Raw genomic sequence first — 19,263 nt, forward strand, 5'->3', positions numbered from 1 at the left:
ACGAAAAGTACTAAGTCCTGCTCTTACACCATTTTGCTCACACATTTGTAATAAAGGAAATGCAGGGAAGAGAAAGCTTAACTGAGATTTTGAGATTTTACTCTTTATCCAGCCTGTTATGAAACATAATTATGGTCCCAAAGCTTCAAGTCTCTCTAGCTACAAGCTATTACCAGGGCATTTACATGGAATCAGTAACTCATAGTATTTGCCCGAATAAAAGACAAATGTCCTATGTATACTAAGTGACAATAGCTACTGAATAGTTAATGTCATTTAATATCATTTACCTGTGACATTTTTGGCATTGAAATCCCATAAATGGTTATTCCGTTTACTATTGTTAGCTATTTTAAAGAAAGGCAGTTGCTGATGGAGGGAAACAGATCTACTTAACAGCCTTAACAGCTTCTTTCTCTTAAGTCTGTCAATGCTATTAAAACAAACAACAATAATAATAATAATAAAAAAAAAACTTCAGGAAAAAGAAAAAAAAGTTGCAGGAAAATAGTCATCCTCAAATTTTACATTTTACATCATTAAATATAAAGGCCTCCTCTCATGGTTGAAAGAAATCGGCAAACAAGGAAGCATTAAGACATGAAAAGCTTGTTCTGCTACGGAATAGACACAAGAAGAATAAATCCTATTTTCTGACTTCATAAAAGTGAAAACTGGAGAAAATAAAAGAAATAAAAAGTAAAATATGATGTTCAGTGTCAAAAAATCTTCCTAAATGACTGTGGTGAATGTGTCTTTCTTTGAACCACAATTAAAAAGTGAATAAAGAAACATTTACCAAACTGCATGGCTATAAAAAGGCACTAAACATAATTTCAGAAAACTGATTTGTGAGTGTTTAAGCTTTTAGCCATTTCAAGTAATCAAAGTAAGCACTATAATTCTAGACTGGAAACTATTATTGTCAAATTTAAGCCATCCAGGTTAGTATCTGATGCAAGTTATCTATGCTTTTTTTCCATCATCCACATGAACCAGCACTGTGGCCAGGTGGCGAAGGCCATTATCACCCTGGCTTGTATCAGAAAAAGAGTGGCCAGCAGGACTAGGGAAGTGATCATCCCTGTGTAGTCATCACTGTTGAGACTGCATCTTGAGTAGCATGTTCAGTTTTCAGCCCCTCATTACAAGAAAGGTATTTAGTTGCTGTACTATGTTCAGAGAAAAGTGACAAAGCTGTTGAAGAAACTAGATAACGAGATATATGAGGAGCGTCTGAGGGCACTGGGGTTTAATCTCAAGCAAAGGAGGCTAAGGGTAGACCTCATTGCACTCTACAACCTATCTGAAAGGAGGTTGTAGAAAGGATGGTGTCAGTCTCTTTTCTCAGGTGACAAGTGATAGGACAAGAACATCCTCAAACTGCACCAGAAGATGTTTAGATTAGATATAGGTTAGATATGAGGAAGAATTTATTCACAGGAAGGATTGGAACTCCCTCCCTACCCCTAACTTTTACAAAATTATTAATTTTGATGCCTTGTAAAGGACTGTGTTGGACAGGTCTGGATAGAGACAATTCTAATAGTACCAGCTCTAATTACAAATACTACTTAAATTATAATTATCTTTATACTGTTTGCATAATATATCAGCTTCTCTAGGCTTGTCCTCCTTCCCCATTTTATTTGGTGAAGAATGCTCTCAGTTGTTAATTGCTACCAGATAGAAATTTTTTTTCTGTATTTGCTGGGTGAATTATAAAGAAGAAATATCAGGTATATTAGTTAATTATCACATTAATACATTAAATTATTATATTATCATCATATTACATATATTATATCATAAACTACATTATTATTATAATGTATTAACCATATTACATTTGTTATAAATGTTAAATTAATTATATTGTATTATTATATTGTATTATTATATTAACACATTATAATTATTATATTAATACAAGTTATATTACAATATAAATGGTGAATATTTTCACTTATTAAATGAATTATAGATGCTGAATTGTGTAGGAACAGTTGATAAAAAAAAAAAAAAAACTTTAAGGAAAGCTGAACTAAAAATCTCTTTCTACAAAATGAATTAACAATTAAGGAAATAATATAAAAAGTCAAGCATTCTGGGTCTTCAAAGGGTTTGAATTCCTTCAAGAGGAATGCTACTAAACTACAACAGATATTGTAAAAGCACCAATAATCCACTTAAATACTCATACTCTCTTCCACAAAATGGCAAGAGGAAAGTAAAAGCAGATACCTCCCCTGTGTGAGCTTTCTGTTTTTTAATTACACTGCAGCTAAAGTACGCAGACACCATCTGTTTCACTCAGACAACATTATAGATTCAAAAAAAGTACATGGAAGATTAAAACAAAATTACATAGAATTTCTTTTTCCTCCCTCTACTCAAATATAATTCTTTCCTGGTTAGTAAAATAGTATGGCCAGAAGCCTGTGCAGGCATTCAGAGGGACCTGGACAGTCTGGAGGGTTGGGCCGAGAGGAACCTCATGAAGTTCAACAAGGGCAAGTGCAGGATCCTGCCCCTAGGGAAGAATAACTGAATGCACAGGCTAGGGGGTGACCTGCCGGCGTGCAGCTCTGCAGAAAGGGGCCTAAGGGTTGTTGTAAAAAAAATTAACCATGAGCTAGCGGTGTGCCCTTGTGGCCTAGAAGGCCAATGGCATCCTAGCTTGCATCAAGAGGAGTGTGGACAGCAGGTTGAAAGAGGTGATCCTCCCCTTCTACTCAGATCTGGGGAGGCCACACCTGGAATATTGTGTCCAGTTCTGGGCTTCCCAGTACAAGAGGAATGTAGAACTTCTGGAGAGAGTCCAGCATAGAGCCACAAAGATGATTAAGGGATTGGAGTACCTGTTTTATGAGGAAAGACTAAGTAAGCCTACTTAGCCTAGAGAAGAGATTGATAGGGGATCTTATCAACCTCTACAAATACCTGAGGGGACAATCTAAAGAGGATGGGGCCAAAGTCTTCTCAGTGGTGGCCAGTGATAAGACAAGGGGTGATGGGTATAAACTTAACCACAGGAGGTTTCATTGCTATCTGAGGAAGAACTTCATTACAGTTCAGGTGACAGAGCACTGAAACAGGCTGCCCAGAGAGGTTGTGGAGTCTTCTTTGGAGATACTCAAAACCTGCCTGGATGCAATCCTGTGTAACACGCTCTAGGTGATCCTGCTTGGTGGGGGGGGTTGGACTAGATGATCTCTGGAAGTCCCTTCCAACCTCAACCATCCTGTGATTCTGTGAATTAAAAACTATTCATGGCTCCAATAAAAGAGAGAAGAGGCATTCTTTCACTACAACTTAGCTATATTTTACTTTGTCCTCTCATTCACACACTTGATTCTTCCTTCAAATCACTGTATGCATGTCCACATGCATTTTTCATATACATAGAAAGAATGACATTAGGGGGAAAAAGGACTTAGACAAATATCAAATACAGAAAGCACAACAATGTTAATAATGTTACCATTAAAAGTACGAGTCTCTGTATCAACTAAATTATAAACATTGCTACTGCTAGACAAAATGATATTATGAGATGAGATCTTGCTACACTTGAAAAATATATATATTTCATTGATCAGCAGTGAGGTCAAAATGGACCTTATTTAATGACTTCTATTTCAACATGAAAAGTGTCTAAAAGGATTTAATAACAGTTAAATAAGTGTTTAGATTTGTCACTATGCTGCCAGCTTGATTAATCCAATAAGATGAAAGAAATAGTGCTAGAAGACAGAAAGGAGAAGGACACTACTCTTCCTGCAGTGCTATTTCCTGTTTCATCCTATACAAGTGCAACAGGAATTAAAATTCTGCACAGATGTCTCTGAAAGCAAAAACTCTTATGGATTAGAAAAGGATGAAGTTGTTAACATGCTTACAACACCTCCTTTGTGAAAAACGCTAGTCATAATTATAAGTATTCCTATGCTTTCCCAGTTGGTCTTGAAATAAAGCCAAATTAGTAAATGACATGGATTTGTATTTATTCATTTTAAATAAAAACATAGCTTTAGAACAAATCTGATAGTTTGGACCAACTCTTTCCTTACTGAAGTTAGAAATGGTGTCACCAATTTCAGCATAATAATAAATAAATCCATCAACTTACTTGAAAACTGTATGGCAAACCCAGATTTGCTGATATAAAAATCTGTGTCAAATTGGATAGTTACTATGTTGAGTGTACTGTGAATGCCTTCAGGAACAAGAGATCCACTAATTTCCTTGAGTAACATCTCGTTCTCAGGTGGTCCATCCCAAACTCGTAGAATATCATGTGATGCCTCAGTATCAAATGCAAGAAACTGAAGGCTGTAAGAACACCATGATTTTATTGTCATTTTTACATTATTTAACAATGTATCTTTAGCAAAACAAAAACAAAACAACTAAGAAAGCAAATAAACTTTGATTTTCAAATGTATTTTTTTTTTCCTCAATATTTTTATACCTGTATCATTGGATGCATAAAAGAGAAAAACAGAAATATATTTGAAAGCTAAATTCTTTCACAACCAGTATTTGAATTTTGTGAACCATGAAATGAATACATATTGCTTGAGCCATTCAAATAATATATAAGCATCCACAGACTTTTCAGAAAATATTTTTTATCTTAAAACAGCATTATGAACTGTATAATTGCATTCTCATTATTATTATTATTTTTAAACCAGATTTCCAATTAATATTTTGTATGTCTTTGAAAATGTTAACAACAACAACAACAAAAAAAAAAAACACAAGTAATTTTAAGGGTTGATTAGACAACACAAGACTACATATTGAAGTTTAGAATGAGAAAAATACTGTTCCTGAGCTGCATCTTAAATCCTAAATCCCTTTCTTCCTCAACTATACATGCAAGATTGCTTATTATATAATTCAAAAAGATTTGTTATAAGATTCATTTTCAATACCTGACAATATTTCCTGGGTCTACTTCAATCACCCACATGCAACGTAGATTATTATCATAGGGAAAAGGATAGCCAGGAGATAAGATTCTTCCTGATGATTCTCCTTTAAAACGGCCTCCACATTCAGCTGATGAAAACACCATTGCATAATGTTACAGATAGTTTTCCATGTGAGCAATCAATGATGAGATCTACTCCCTTGCTAAATAAGTAACACAGCTGAAACACAACACACCTGACTGTATGTCCCAAGATTGTATGACAACATATAAGATCTTCAAGTAGTTTGGGAAACAAACCTGCAAATGTGTTTTTACTTGAGTATTTTTGTATTTTCCTTTCATATCTATGGTCTTTCTAATAATTTTGAACACACAATAATTAAGAAGTATACTATGTTTAATGAAAGAAACAAAGATTGTTACTTAAAAAGAGAAACAAACAAAACCACAAGAACACAACATCACTCTAAAACAGTCAGATAAAATTAATAAAACTGCAAAGGAATAAGTAGGAAATTAAAAAAGAAAAAGAAAAAGAGAGAAAATACACTAAATTAAAAATTAAAGCAGGCTATTCAGAGAGGAAATCAGACTTTCAGTTTAGAAAATTAGAAAATTAAAAAAAAAAAAAAAAAAAGTAAGACTTCTTACCTGAGACTCGTCCTCATAGTGAAGCTATAATATTTCTTAGAGGATAATAGATGGTAAGTAGATCCCTGTTAGTTGGCATTAGCCAGCCAATCACTAGGCAAAATTCAGTATATAATAACCTAGATACCTAATCTATGAGATTTTTATTTTATTTTGTAATCCCTTAGGCCTTTAAAGTTTTCTTATTTCCCCTTCCTTCATTTTAAAGTTCCTCTAATGCTTTCTCTCTTGTGAAGTCCAAAGCCAAAATACTGTTTTTATTAAATCTCTTTGGATAGTTCAACTGCAGTTTTATTTTGATTTAATATCACCTAAAATATTTAGTTGACAGATTTATTATGATCAGTGAATTTCCTGATAAAATGTAATTGAAATCATGAAGTATTTTCCTGAAATAATAAAAACTTTTTTTTAGAAGACAGGTGGTATTTCATATCTTTTTAAACACTCTGCCAATCTGTTAATTCCTAAAATCCTTTAAAAACAATTTTTTAAAAATAGTATTTATTCAACTCATATGATAGAATAGTCTATTATTCTTCCAGTGGAGTAAGGATATAAATAAATTACACAATAAAGAAAAAAGCGTTCATTGGCAAACAATGAAATAAAAAAATAATTACATTTTGTCCAGGACCATCGAACAACGGTACATTTATAAATTCTAATTTTCACAGAGGATTACTGGTTTGTTTTTTATTGGGACTTTAGCAGGTCCCTCTCTCCCCAGTGGTTTATTTCCTCCTCTTCAGCAAGTTACAGCTCCCTATTTTTGCTGGTTGCTGACTCAGCCATGACAGTATTGACTTCTCAGAAAGCAGAATCCTCACTGATGGCAGTGAGAAGTAACAACGCAAAACATCTTCTCCAGTTTGCTCACTGTGAAGACAATCCTAATAAGAATCTTAATTCTTTCAGAATGTCAATTTTAGAGATTCAAGGATTTCAAGTTAAAGGAAATACTTAGTAATCTTTATATCTTCTTGCAAATTCAGTAGATAGTACTCTGTACTATAATGTTTACTATGTTTAAGATTTATGAATACTAGAACTGCTTGGAAATACTTTTATTTTATTATTTTTTTTAAGTGTAGTTGTGCCTCATGTATTGTGATTTTGCATCACACATGGTACTTTGAACTGGATGGGTAAGTAACTTCTGTTAATATCAGAATACATAGATGTGTTCAGAATAGCATTAATTTAAAACTGAACAAATTTACACTATAGAGAGGTTCACATTCTAAACAGGTTCATCTACACAAAACATTTAGGACTAATTATAATGTAGTTTTCACAAAGAGTCTGGTGACAGCACAAAAGATAGTTGCTTAATTTCTTTAATTTTTTAAAAGACAGTGATCTGAATTGGACAGTGAATCAGTATTAAAATAAAAAAGAATATGAAGACCATCAGGATATACAGCATATCATCATTTTTAACAGAGGACCAGCCTCACCTGTAGATTTCAGTTTAGTGATTTTTTTTGTTAGTTTATACCAATTCTGAATCCAATTCACTTTGTAATCCAAAACTGACCAAGCTTTTCATTTATATTCATCTATGTTGGAGAGGGACAGCTGAATAATTAAATCCCAAGACAGTTTGTATTAATCATTTTTGGACCTTCTTCCAAACTTCCTTCTTCCAAGGAGTCAACAATGTTTATTTCCTATATACATGAGCTGCTCTAGAGATTCCCTTCCTGTAGCCCTTCTAGATGTAAAATATATATTATGTTTTGAGTATTTTCTTGGAAGGATAAGGATGTTGAATCTCCCACAGTTGGTGAAAATAGTGCACAGTACACAAATAGATCATTAATCATTAAAAACATGAAGGAATAACTTTAGGCAGATTTACCTTGATCTGTTTTAAAATTAAGCAAGAACTCATTTATTTCTGTTACTAAGGTGATATATCCTATGATTTTTAATGTTAAATAATAGAACTGAAAATATTATTTATTGATGAAACTTTCGTTTTCAACTTTCTTGGACCATCACATTTTATTTTATTTTATTTTATTTTATTTTATTTTATTTTATTTTATTTTATTTTATTTTATTTTATTTTATTTTATTTTATTTTTAACTTCCATCGTATGTTCTCTCTGTGCCTCCTAGCTGCTTCTTACACTTTCCAGTGCCATGCTTTCCTCCTTATTCTACTGTTACAAATATTCCAAATAATGTAGAAATTAGTTATCATTGGGTATATTCAAATATTCAAATTTGGGACTTAAGCATTTATTCTTTAATAACTTCTTTCAGAGAACTTTTCAGTTCTTGATTGTTGTTTTATATATGTTGTTTTATGAGCTCTATCTCTTGATAAAGATATGCCAAAATACATTGTTTTCTGTCAAACTTAAACTGAAAACAAAGTGCATGTCATCCCTTGCTTCCTCTATTCACTCATGTCTCATTTCCTCTAAATAATTATGAAAAAAAGAAAGAAAAAAAAAAAAAAAAGGAATACTAGAGTAGTTTAGTCTTGTGTTATTTTTGCTTTCTCAAGGAAGGAATTGCAGGTGACCGCAAAACTTATAGTTACTGTAATATTGTAATAGAGTATATAATAATGTGTTGTTATTCATCACAGAAAAATTACAGAAGTGATAAAAATACAATATGCCTAATATGATCTTAGTATCTTCATTTTTTTCTTTTAATTTATTTTGTAGTATTTATATATAAACATATGAAAAGCTTTTTCTACTGTAATGTTATTTAGATACAGTTAGGGAAAACTAATTTTATAGCCCATCATTAAAATTATATGGTCCTGATTAAGCTTTTTATGTTGTCTATTTGCTGACTTTAACAAGACATTTACATATTAGCAATTTCATTATGCATGTTTAATAATTACTTTTTATTTTTTTCTTTCCTTTTTTAACCCCCAAAAAGGTAGCACCACTCACATATATTAGGTAAGGTCTAGTTAAATAGATCCGCCAAGGTGCATGTATATTCGTGTCTTTGCAAAACACAAGAGTATTTTTTTTCCTTGCTTATATTCAGATAGCAGTTTAATTAAAAAAAAAAAAAAAAGGAAATAAATAAATAAATAAATAAAGGTATACTACCAATACACGATGGCAGAGGATAGTCCCATGCCCTTCTTTCTCCAGTCATACACTTTAGAAGGCTACTTCCATGCAATGTGTAACCTGGATTACATCCATAAATTATAGTGCTTCCAGCAAAATGACCTTGGTCACTGATTTTATATCCAAACTGTGGCACGCCAGGGTCTTCACAATGTGAAAGCTCAAAACCTGCAGTAAGAATAACAAACTGTAGTTAAAAAATCAAACTCATAAATACATTGATCAAAAAATAAGATTTTCTGTTTTCTAGCAGAAATCAAGTATTTTTAGAATTCAGGCAGCAATATATTTAAGGTTTCTTTTCTGTTTCTAAATAGTCTAAGTAGGATAATTGTCTGTACATCTCTGTCATACTTCAGAGTGTAACTCTACTACTTTCAAGCTGAGCCTGCCAACCAAACTGTTGTAACATCTTTTTTTTTCTAAAAGCTCAGTTAAAGACTGAGGAGGGAATTCATGATAATTATCAATCAGTTCTGAAATGATATTATAATTTATAAAATGGCAGTTAAAATGACTGCCTGTTTATTTTGATGACAATCTAGTTTGTGAATGGACATTTGTAGGCTCATAAACAAGCCTTTGAAGGAGATTTGTTATTGTGCACACCAGTGTACACCAGTGGCAGAATAGCACCTATGGCACAAAAGAAATAGTGGTATTCATAACTTCCTACCCTAATCCTGCTTTCAGTAGTTTGTAAATTTAATCACTAAATGCAGGAGGCAACAATGATGATGATGATAGAGTGAATTCAAGCCAAATATTCGGGCACTTCAGAGAATTAAAGCTGTGGAGCAAGACTTAGAATGACCGAAACATTATAAATAAGTAAAACATTACAGGGAAACATATGGGGAAACATAACCTATAATTTGGGCAAAAGACTCTCTACTCCAAATAAGTTTTCCTGCTATTAACTGAGAAGCAGTTCAAAACCTCTTTGTTCAAGACCTCTTTGTTCAAAAACCAATATTTTTTAACAATATCATGCAGCTCAAACTGAGTGCAGCTAAAAAAGACACTTTGTGTCAGTTTGACATTCCTTTATGTAGCTGACATGGGAGCAAATGAAGGGCTTTTCATATGTGCATTGTTCATTGAAATCATTTACACAGTATTTGTCCAGCTGGCCAACAGTTGGTACAGTTGGTAGCCTTTCATCATCTCTCTGCAGGTACTGAATCACTACTACTTGTTAATTGAAAAAAGGTTCATTATTTTATTTTACAGACAAAATGGTTTGGGTTGGATACGCCTGTTTGCTCATATGAGGAAAAAAGTAGGTCAAATGCCATATCTTCACAGTTCCTTCAGCTCATTTCATGTCTCACTGAAAATGGCTTACCTCCTGAAGAGTCTCCATAACCTCTGAGCTGAACTTTTATCAATCTTAGATGAGATATTGTTTCCAGTATAGATCACACTGCAGAATCTCTAGAAGAGGCTAATATGAAGCCCATGTGAAGAACCCTTTTAATACTGCCAAACTATATATTTATTGACCAGTTAGAATTTCCTGTTTTCTAAGAGAAAATGTTGAACACAGTTCAACATTCATAGTGTGTGAAAAGAAGTTAAAATGTCTTGATCCCTGAGATGTCCTCCTGTATGGACAGCCTAATTAGAGATAAAGCACAAAAGTAGTCTTTTTGACAGATCACTTCCTTCTTAAGGATGAGAGAAAACAAAACAAAACAAAAACAAAACAAAAAACTAAAACAATATCAACAAATAGAAACAAAACAAAACAAAACAAAACAAAAAATCAAACGTAATTCCATTGCCTAAGCATAGGTACTAGCAGTGTTCAGGTGGTTCAGGTGCCCCAAGTGTAGGAACTACTGGAGAGAGTCCAATGAAGGACCCCTGAGATGATTAATGGACTAGAGCATATCTCAGATGAGGAAAGACTGAGATAGCTGGGACTTTTCATCCTGGATGAGAGAAGGTCCAGGGGGTCTTTAGGGTGTATAAATCCTAAAAGGTGTAAAGGAGTTGGAGTATACTTTGTACATATGGGATTGACTAACTTTTTTTCATTGTAGCCCATATGGTGCTGTGGATTAGGTCGACCAAACCGGTGTTGATAGCATACCAAATCTTTCTGCAATTGCTAAACATGGATATCTTCTCTGTTCCTCACTCCGCCCCACCAGGGAGTAGGCTGAGGGTGGCAAGAAGTTGGGAGAGGTACAGCCAGGACAGCTGAACCCAACTGATCAAAGACAAATTCCATTCCACATAGTGTAATACTGAGCAATAAAGCTATTTTTATAATCTTTCCAAAGAGGTCGCTGTTCAGAGACTGGCTGGGAATTGGTCTGTTTGTGGGAGATGATGAGTGAACTACATTTGCACTGCTCTCTTTCCTATACAACTCACTCCAAAAGTTTTTTCTCACTTTTGTTCCTTAGGTTCTGTCCTATGTCAACCATTCTGTAATACTTTTGTACCGATACTGAGCAATACTACAATTAATGAAGGGAGTGCAACTATGAGAATTAATTCCATGCTATCTGATCTCTTCAGTTAAGGGTAGTATTTGTGAAGTAAGTTATTCATCCTATTTAATTTAGGATGTCTAAGAAACCAGCATGTATCCCATGCAGTTTCCCAATGAAGTACATATTTACAAAAGAAGATTCAGCACAGTTCAGACTAAAAACTATTAATTCAGGCTAGGAAAGTATATTCTACAGAAAACACTAAGAATGCATTAGTAAGTACTCAAAGGACAGGAAATGTTAATTATAACGTTGAATTTACCTATATAAATAAGATAAAATGAAATATTGTGACACTTGCATAGTGACGCAGAACTGAGAAGACCTATTTTTAATCATGCAGTACAGTTCTATGATATCACAGGCTAGTACATGGCATATTTAAGCAACTTTGACCTCAAAAATAATTACATGCCTTTTCAGTATCTTGAAATATTTTACTTTCACTCTGCTAGATTTATAATAGTTTTATGAGAATTAGTTTTAAAAGAATGACAGAGATGTTTTGTAGCAAAATATTTTGAACAGTTGAAAATGAATGACAGAGGAAAAAAGAAGGATGATGACACAGAATTGCCTCATAATACTGTTCTGTGTGCTAAATCTGTTTTATATAGAAGGATAATTCAGCAATGACAAAATTATGCATAAAAGAAGTCACGTACACCATGTGCCAATTGACACATGTAACTATATACATTTTCAGAAGTTGCCATGTGATATACAAGATGAATATAGCTGTATCCTGTATACACTCTAAGCCACAGATCTGAAAAGATTTAACCTCTTCTAATATCTATAGTTTAATTTTGTCAGTTGATGTAGAGATAAAAAAGATTTGTTTGGAAAGTTTCTTAATCATTTGGGTTCCAAATTGGATTGTTTTAAACAATAATCCAAACTCAGAAATTGCTAGTCTAATGTAGTTTGTATTGTATGTGAGACTTAAAAATAGAATTTTACATATAAAAAGTCTTTATGAAGTAACAGCATTAGATTTCAAATTTAAAACTACTCATCTGCTTAAATACTTTCCTGTCCTCATACCCTTACTTGAAAATTATCCCATTGTTTCCTTATCATGTCCAAGACCGAAAAAAAATTCAAAATAGCTCTCCAGAAAAACACAGAGATTTTAAGTATCATACTAGACAAAGCACTCTAACATCTTTGTCGATGACGTGGACAGTGAGGTCGAGTGAACCCTCAGCAAGTTTGCTGATAACACCAAGCTGTGCACTATGGTTGACACAGTAGAGGGAAGCAGTGCCATCCAGAGGGACCTGGACAGGCTTGAGACGTGGGCCTGTACAAACCTCATGACGTTCAACATGCCAAATGTGAAGTCTTGCACCTGGTCTGGGGCAATCCCAAGTACATATACAGGCTGGGCAGAGAATGGATTAAGAGCAGCTCTGAGGAGAAGAAGCTGGGGATGTTGGTGGATGAGAAGCTCAACATGAGCCAACAGTGTGTGCTTGCAGCCCAGAATGGCAACCATATCCTAGGCTGCAACAAAAGAAGCAGGGACAGGAGGTTAAGGGAGGTGATTCTCCCACTCTGCCTTGCTCTCTTAAGACCCAACCCCAGCTCCGGGGCCCCCAGCACGTGAATGGCTTAGACATATTACAAAGAGTCCAGAGGAGGGCTACAAAGATGATTAAGGGTCTGGAGCACCCCTCTTGTAACTGGGGTAGTCAGGGTTTTTAAGCCTGCAGACGAGAAGGCTCTGTGGACACCTTAGCAGTCTTCCAGTACCTTAAGGGGGCCTACAGGAAAGCAGGAGAGAGACTCTTTGTCAAGGAGTGGAGGAGGTACGGTAACATTTTTAAACTGAAAGAGGATAGATTTAGATTACATATTAGGAAAAAATTCTTTACCCAGAGGGTGGTGAGGCACTGGAACAGGTTGCCAAGAGAAGCTGTGGATGCCCCATCCCTGGAAATGTCCAAGGCCAGGTTGGATGGGTCTTTGAGCAACCTGGTCTATGTGTCCCCCCTGTCCATGGCAGAGGGCTGGAATTAGATGATTTTTAAGGTCTCTTTCAACACAAACCATTCTATGATTCTATGATTCTGTGATATCCTTAAAGCAAGATTTTAGTATGTTGTTTACAGGAGCTTTTGAAACAAAATTATAAAAGTACTTTATTTTGATGAGTGAAGAGTGATTTGCTGTTGATTTTATTGTTTGACTTTGGACTGCATTTTTATCTATTACTATTGTTTTCTCAAATACTTACTGGTATACACAAGTTGAAAACCTTCATCAGTGGCCTCTACATCTGAGTTAAATTCCAACCATAAATGATTTGAAGTACTACTTAGTGTCAGTCCCCTTAATGATGCGCCAGTATATGCACCCAGCAGGTGAGCAGTGTTGTCTTTGCCATCATAGATCTGTAAAACAAATACGACATTTACAGTTACTAAAACAATAAATGCATATATTTGATTTCCAAAATAACTTAGTACATTTCAATTAAGTGGGAGGATAGCTCTGCCAAGGGATAGATATATTGCTAGTCAGTCCAGAGCACTCTTCAGATATGCTGTTTGCCTCTGTTCAATTAAGTTGATTTAATTGTGATTATTTTTCAAATGCACAATTTGAAATATGACAGTTGTTTTTTGTTTGTTTGTTTGTTTGTTTTTTTCTTAAAAATAGAAGTGGGCAGAGTTGCCATATCAGCTCAATGTTTTTGAACATCTGTGTTTTCTCTTACGCTGCCAATACTGTAGTACTGGTCACAGACTATCAGCAAACAACTGTTTTGCGTAGCTGTGTATGCCTCAAGTCACTGAGGTGGCACAACAGAAAAGCTAACATCTCCCCAGTTTTGACTAATAAAATAAACATTTTTTTTCCCTGTGTAAAGAGAGAGGTTTAAATATAACTAGAAAGTAAAAGGAGACTAAGAAACAAGAATAAAATAAATAGAATAACTGCTTCTGTAATTTTAAAGAGTAATATATATGTAAATTGGAATACAGAACTTTTATTATTTATTTTTCTTCAAGAGTTGAAATGGAAAGTTCTATCAGACTACTAAATATATAAAACAATCTTTTTGTAATAATTAGTAAATTTCCTCACAAGGTTTGTTGCTCTAAGACAGACTGGTCATTGCATTCCTGTAATTCTTTAAAATAGTTAAGCTATAATTTAACAGTGGTTGCTAATCCAAGCACTATATCTTGTAGGATTTGTTTATTGACTTCTATAATCTCTAAAACTTTGAAAAATGGGCATTAAGAAAAACTCTTGCAAATAAAAAATCTGAACTCTAAATAAATTTCAAGTTGCAATACAGGGAGGTTATAAAGCTTTTCTAAATAAACATGGAATTGTCTCCAGTTCTAAATAAGATCTAATTGTATTAATTTGAAATGTAATCAAAGCTTGCATTTTTAAACAGGAATTTATACCAGAATAAAACCAAAACAAATACACCAGCAATAGTAGTAAGACAACAAAGTGAATATAAACTATGATTTCTGTTCCCCATCTGTCGGACTTGTACTCTTAAGTTCTATTTTGCAGAAATTCTCATGTCTCTAGCAAAAAGAAAGACTTTTTATTTAATGATATGCTAAAATAAAACAAATCAAGCCATTTTTAGCCACCTCTAATCAATAAATAATTGTACAGCAGTTTACAAAGCACTGCCAAATGACTTGGCGTCATTTCTAGGTTTCATTGAAACAAGCAAATAAATTCCAAAGAAATATCACACTTAAATGCTAATGTCCTTACACGGAGAAAAAAAATAAGAAATTAAAGCAGAACAAGGTACAATTAATGGTTATCAAGTAAAAAGTACTTTAAAAATATATAATAACATAAATATGGATATTTTGCATAATTTAATTTAAAAATTCTTTAAAACTAAAGTGAGAAAGGTAGTCAAACAGGACAAGAAAAAAAAAAACAACAGAAAATTACTTCTGAAATGGACTTTGTTCTGTTTCAGAAACTGAAAGAAGGTCAATTCCAGGAGAATTACTGCTATCCTGCAGTGATATTTACGTTATGACAGACTTAAAGAAAACCCAGCTTGTATTTGATGCTCTTTCTCCTAATCGCTCCAAGATACTTATTAACTAATAAAACCCAAGGATTCAGGATTTATTTTATTTTTAAACACTACATAACAGTAATCCATTTTTGGCCATGTGTGTGAATCAATAAATTAACTGAAAGAAGCTATTAATAAGTTCATAGAATAATAAAATAAAAAAAATAAGTTCATAGAATAATATAATATTCCAAGTTAGAAGGGGCCTGCAAAGATAATCGAGTCTAACTCCTGGCTCCACACAGGAGCACCCAAAAATCAGCCCCACATGCCTGAGAGTGTTGTCTAAATGCTTCTTGAATTCCAGCAGGCTCAGTGCAATTACCATTTCTCTGGGAAGCCTGTTCCAGTGTCCGACCACCCTCTCACCTTTCCCTAATACCCAACCTCAACCTCTCCTGTCCCAGCTCCATGCCATTCCTTCAGGTCCTACGGCTGGTCACCAGAAAGCAGAGATCAGCACCTGCCTCCCTGTTCCCCCTGATGATGAAGCTGTAGGCTGCAGTGAGGTCGCCACTGTATTCTCTTCTCTAAACTGAACAAACCAAGTGACCTCAGCTGCTACTCATAAATCTTGCCCTGTAGACTTTTCGTCATCTTTGTTGTCCTCCTTTGGACACAATCTAATAGTTTTATATCGTTCTTACATTGTGGCTCCCAAAACTGCACACACTATTCAAGATGAGGGCAAACCAGTGCAGTTACATGAACTTAAAGGCTTGCCAGAACTTTGCAGAAGACACTTCTGATACAAATTTTCTTCACGTTAGTTTCCCCACACATATCTATTGCCAGTTTTGTTAGCTGTACTACCGTATTAAACCTTTTCCTTTGACACTGCCTATTGTGAACAGTGGAATCTCTTCAATGTTAACAGTAATTCTACTTTATGGACTAACTAGCTGCCTCACTCTAAAATATCTCCAAGCCTATGTCATTTCAATGAAGGAACAAAAATTAAAGTACTCTAACACTTCTGAAACTCTAATTCTTTGTATAGGAGAAATACTTATAGGTGAGGGAGAGATGTGATTCATTTGAACATGAAATTTAGCCTTTTTTTTTTTGTTTGTTTGTTTGTTTGCTAACTTTTAAATATTCAAAGTAACATATACTCCTCTTCTTGTGACAGTAGGAGCTCCCTTAGTACAATAAATGGATGCATATCGTGCAATTCTTTATTTAAGTCACATTGTCTTTCTTATAATTCATTTAATTACTTTGAACTAAATACAGATTTCTGGATCTAATTTAAATGATATAATTTATGCATTATATTCCAAATCTACCATTTTTAATAACATATGTAAGTTGCAAAGAAAGTCAGAGAAGCCTGCATTCTTCTGAGATTTGCAGACCCAGCATTGTCTTTCCAACCTTCCTAACATAGATGGGTGTTTTGCTTAAGATTTTGAATGAGTTAGTAATTCAGCATCAGAATTTGATCCAGAGGAAAATCTGATTATCTGGGGATTAAGATAGCATTATTATCTTATTTTTAATATAGGAATACTCATTTTCATCAGCCTTACCAGCACTTTGGGGTTTACATCACTTGGGTAATGTATGGCCCAGGATAATCTTTATGAAATATGAGTTCATTGTTTGTATTTTCTAATGTCATCCTGTACCACTAATGCAAAGATAATTGATCCATGACTGTATAATGTATGCATAACCCAATAACAAGCCTTTCAGAAAACAGAGGTCCAAATTTATCAGGTATTTAAAGGCCTCATTTGTTAAATGATTAATTCATACAGATGAGCAAAAGCACAGAAAAAATGCATTATTATTCCTAATATCGTAATGCTACTCTGAAATATTACAGAGGAGGATGCTAGCAGGGAACGATGTCTATATAAATGTAATTTGAACTGAGAGATGTACAGTTTATTTGGAGGGAGGGGGAAGGAGGACATTTTGTTATGCTTTCCAGGGACTCCATTATAAATACATTTAAAATGAAAAATAATGTGCTTTTTTTTTTTTTTTTTTTTTTTCTCTACCAACTTGTTTGACCATCCTCTGTAAAATTTTACCAAGGGAATAGTATAGAGTGAATTTAGTGCATTTTAATCAACTTTTTTGAGGCTTGCCATTGAAACATAAAAGGCATATGGATATGAAGATCTGTGCATTTATAAAGAGAAGAAACAACATAAAATCAGCAGCTCATAGCTGAGGCTGTCAACACCTTGTCAAATATATCATTTATATCACATGCAAATAGAAGCACTAATAAAAAGACAGAATAGGGCCCATATGTTTGGACTTTTTCCTCTTCTGCATTTGTTGTCTATTTCATACTCATGTTTTCAGTATGATATTGCTAAAAGGATTATGATAGCACATGTGGAAATGCTTAAGAAACAAATTAGCAAAAATCCACAAACATTACCTCCCTTTAAAGTCTTTCCTTAAAATCCTTCAAAAACTGAATGCTGCACACATTTCCAAGCTATCCCACAGGCTAAAGAGCAAACAAATGCAGTAAAACTGAATTATACAAATTGTGCAGGCACACAAAATAAGAGTGCTGAGCCAAACACAGGGGAAATTAAAATAAATATATAAATAACAATGCCAGTTCCTCTGTGTGGTTTACTGACACTGTTCCTTGCCTGTTGCTGCACAGTGTTTTGAAAAAAGTTAAAAGACAGACTGTTTCATTGCAGTATCAAAAATAATTCTCGAAGTTATTTTTTTCCTCTTAGGTACAATCCCATCTGGCACATCAGCTCCCACTCTACATTTAGCCAAGCAAAAGCACATCACATGACCAAGGACAGTGAGAGCTGTCATTCACTGCAGAGGTCTGTGTGTGTGCTTAACATTTCTCTTGCTCCTGCATGTCATCTGCTATCTATGAAATGTAATGACTTGCTGTTATACAAATTTTCAGAAGAACAAAATTATGTTCAAAAACAAGCGCATTGTAGCATTATAATTATTATTATTATTATTATGCTTTCATTATGATTTTTATATAGTGTTCTTCATTTTCAACTGTGGACTGCTTCTTTTTCCCAATAGATGTAACACCCAGTTAGACAAAACTCTAGACTTACTGTGAAACATTTTTCATCGAAAATGTTTAATCATTTTTCAACATCTAAAATGTTGATTCTTGACACTAGATATTTCTGCCTCACTCTGTAAGATCTTATTTCTTAGACACAAGATGATTTTCCATTTCTGGCAAAAATGAAACCCCAGAATCAGCGTGTGCTGATTTTGTTTCAAAAAGGGGATGAGTGGGTGGAATCACCCAAATTTTGAACAGTCTTCAGAAACTTTGAATGAAACGTATGTGATTTATCTTCAAAATGGACAAGTTTTTCCTTTTTCAATATTGCACATAACTATAGTCTTCAAAATGAGAATTTCAGAATTTCTCAGAATTTCTCAGAATTTCTCAGAATTTCTCAAAGCCAATTTTTTTATCTATTTACAATTCTTAAAAAACAAACAAACAAAAAACACCTTTACTATAAGACATTCTTGGTCAATATATCTACCACAAAGCGACAACAATAAACACCACCACCAATATAATAATAATAATAATAATAATAATAATAATAATAATAATAATAATAATAATAATAATAATAATAATAATAATAATAATAATAATAATAATTTTTTCCATTTCAGTCCTCTTCCTTCTCTGGAGATATTCAAGACCTGTCTGGACAACCTACCTGGGCAACTTGCTCTAGGGAACCTGCGCTGGCAGGTGGGTTAGACCTGATGGTCTCTCAAGGTCCCTTCCAACCTCTACAATTCTGTGATTCTGTGATTCATACTTAGTGTTCTTTTCTTCAGGTTCATTTATGGAACCTGCCTGCACTTTTGTGATTCATTTATTTTTTAAAACATTAACAGAAAACTACTCTCCTCATTAATCAGTACCACACACACACATATATATATTTAATTTATGTTGAAATCTACTGAAAA

At 33.8% G+C, this 19,263-nt stretch overlaps 1 protein-coding gene across 1 annotated transcript in view; it reads right to left on the reverse strand.

Annotated features, from left to right (window-relative positions):
- CSMD3 (CUB and Sushi multiple domains 3) overlaps positions 1–19,263 on the reverse strand; it is a 668,812-nt gene that overhangs the window by 232,485 nt on the left and 417,064 nt on the right. The window contains 4 exon segments of the mRNA XM_068672527.1: positions 4,133–4,335; positions 4,944–5,070; positions 8,689–8,880; positions 13,462–13,618. Of these exon segments, the coding sequence (XP_068528628.1) occupies positions 4,133–4,335; positions 4,944–5,070; positions 8,689–8,880; positions 13,462–13,618 (679 nt within the window).

Source organism: Anas acuta, chromosome 2, assembly GCF_963932015.1.
Source record: "Anas acuta chromosome 2, bAnaAcu1.1, whole genome shotgun sequence".
Taxonomy (NCBI): Eukaryota; Metazoa; Chordata; class Aves; order Anseriformes; family Anatidae; genus Anas; species Anas acuta.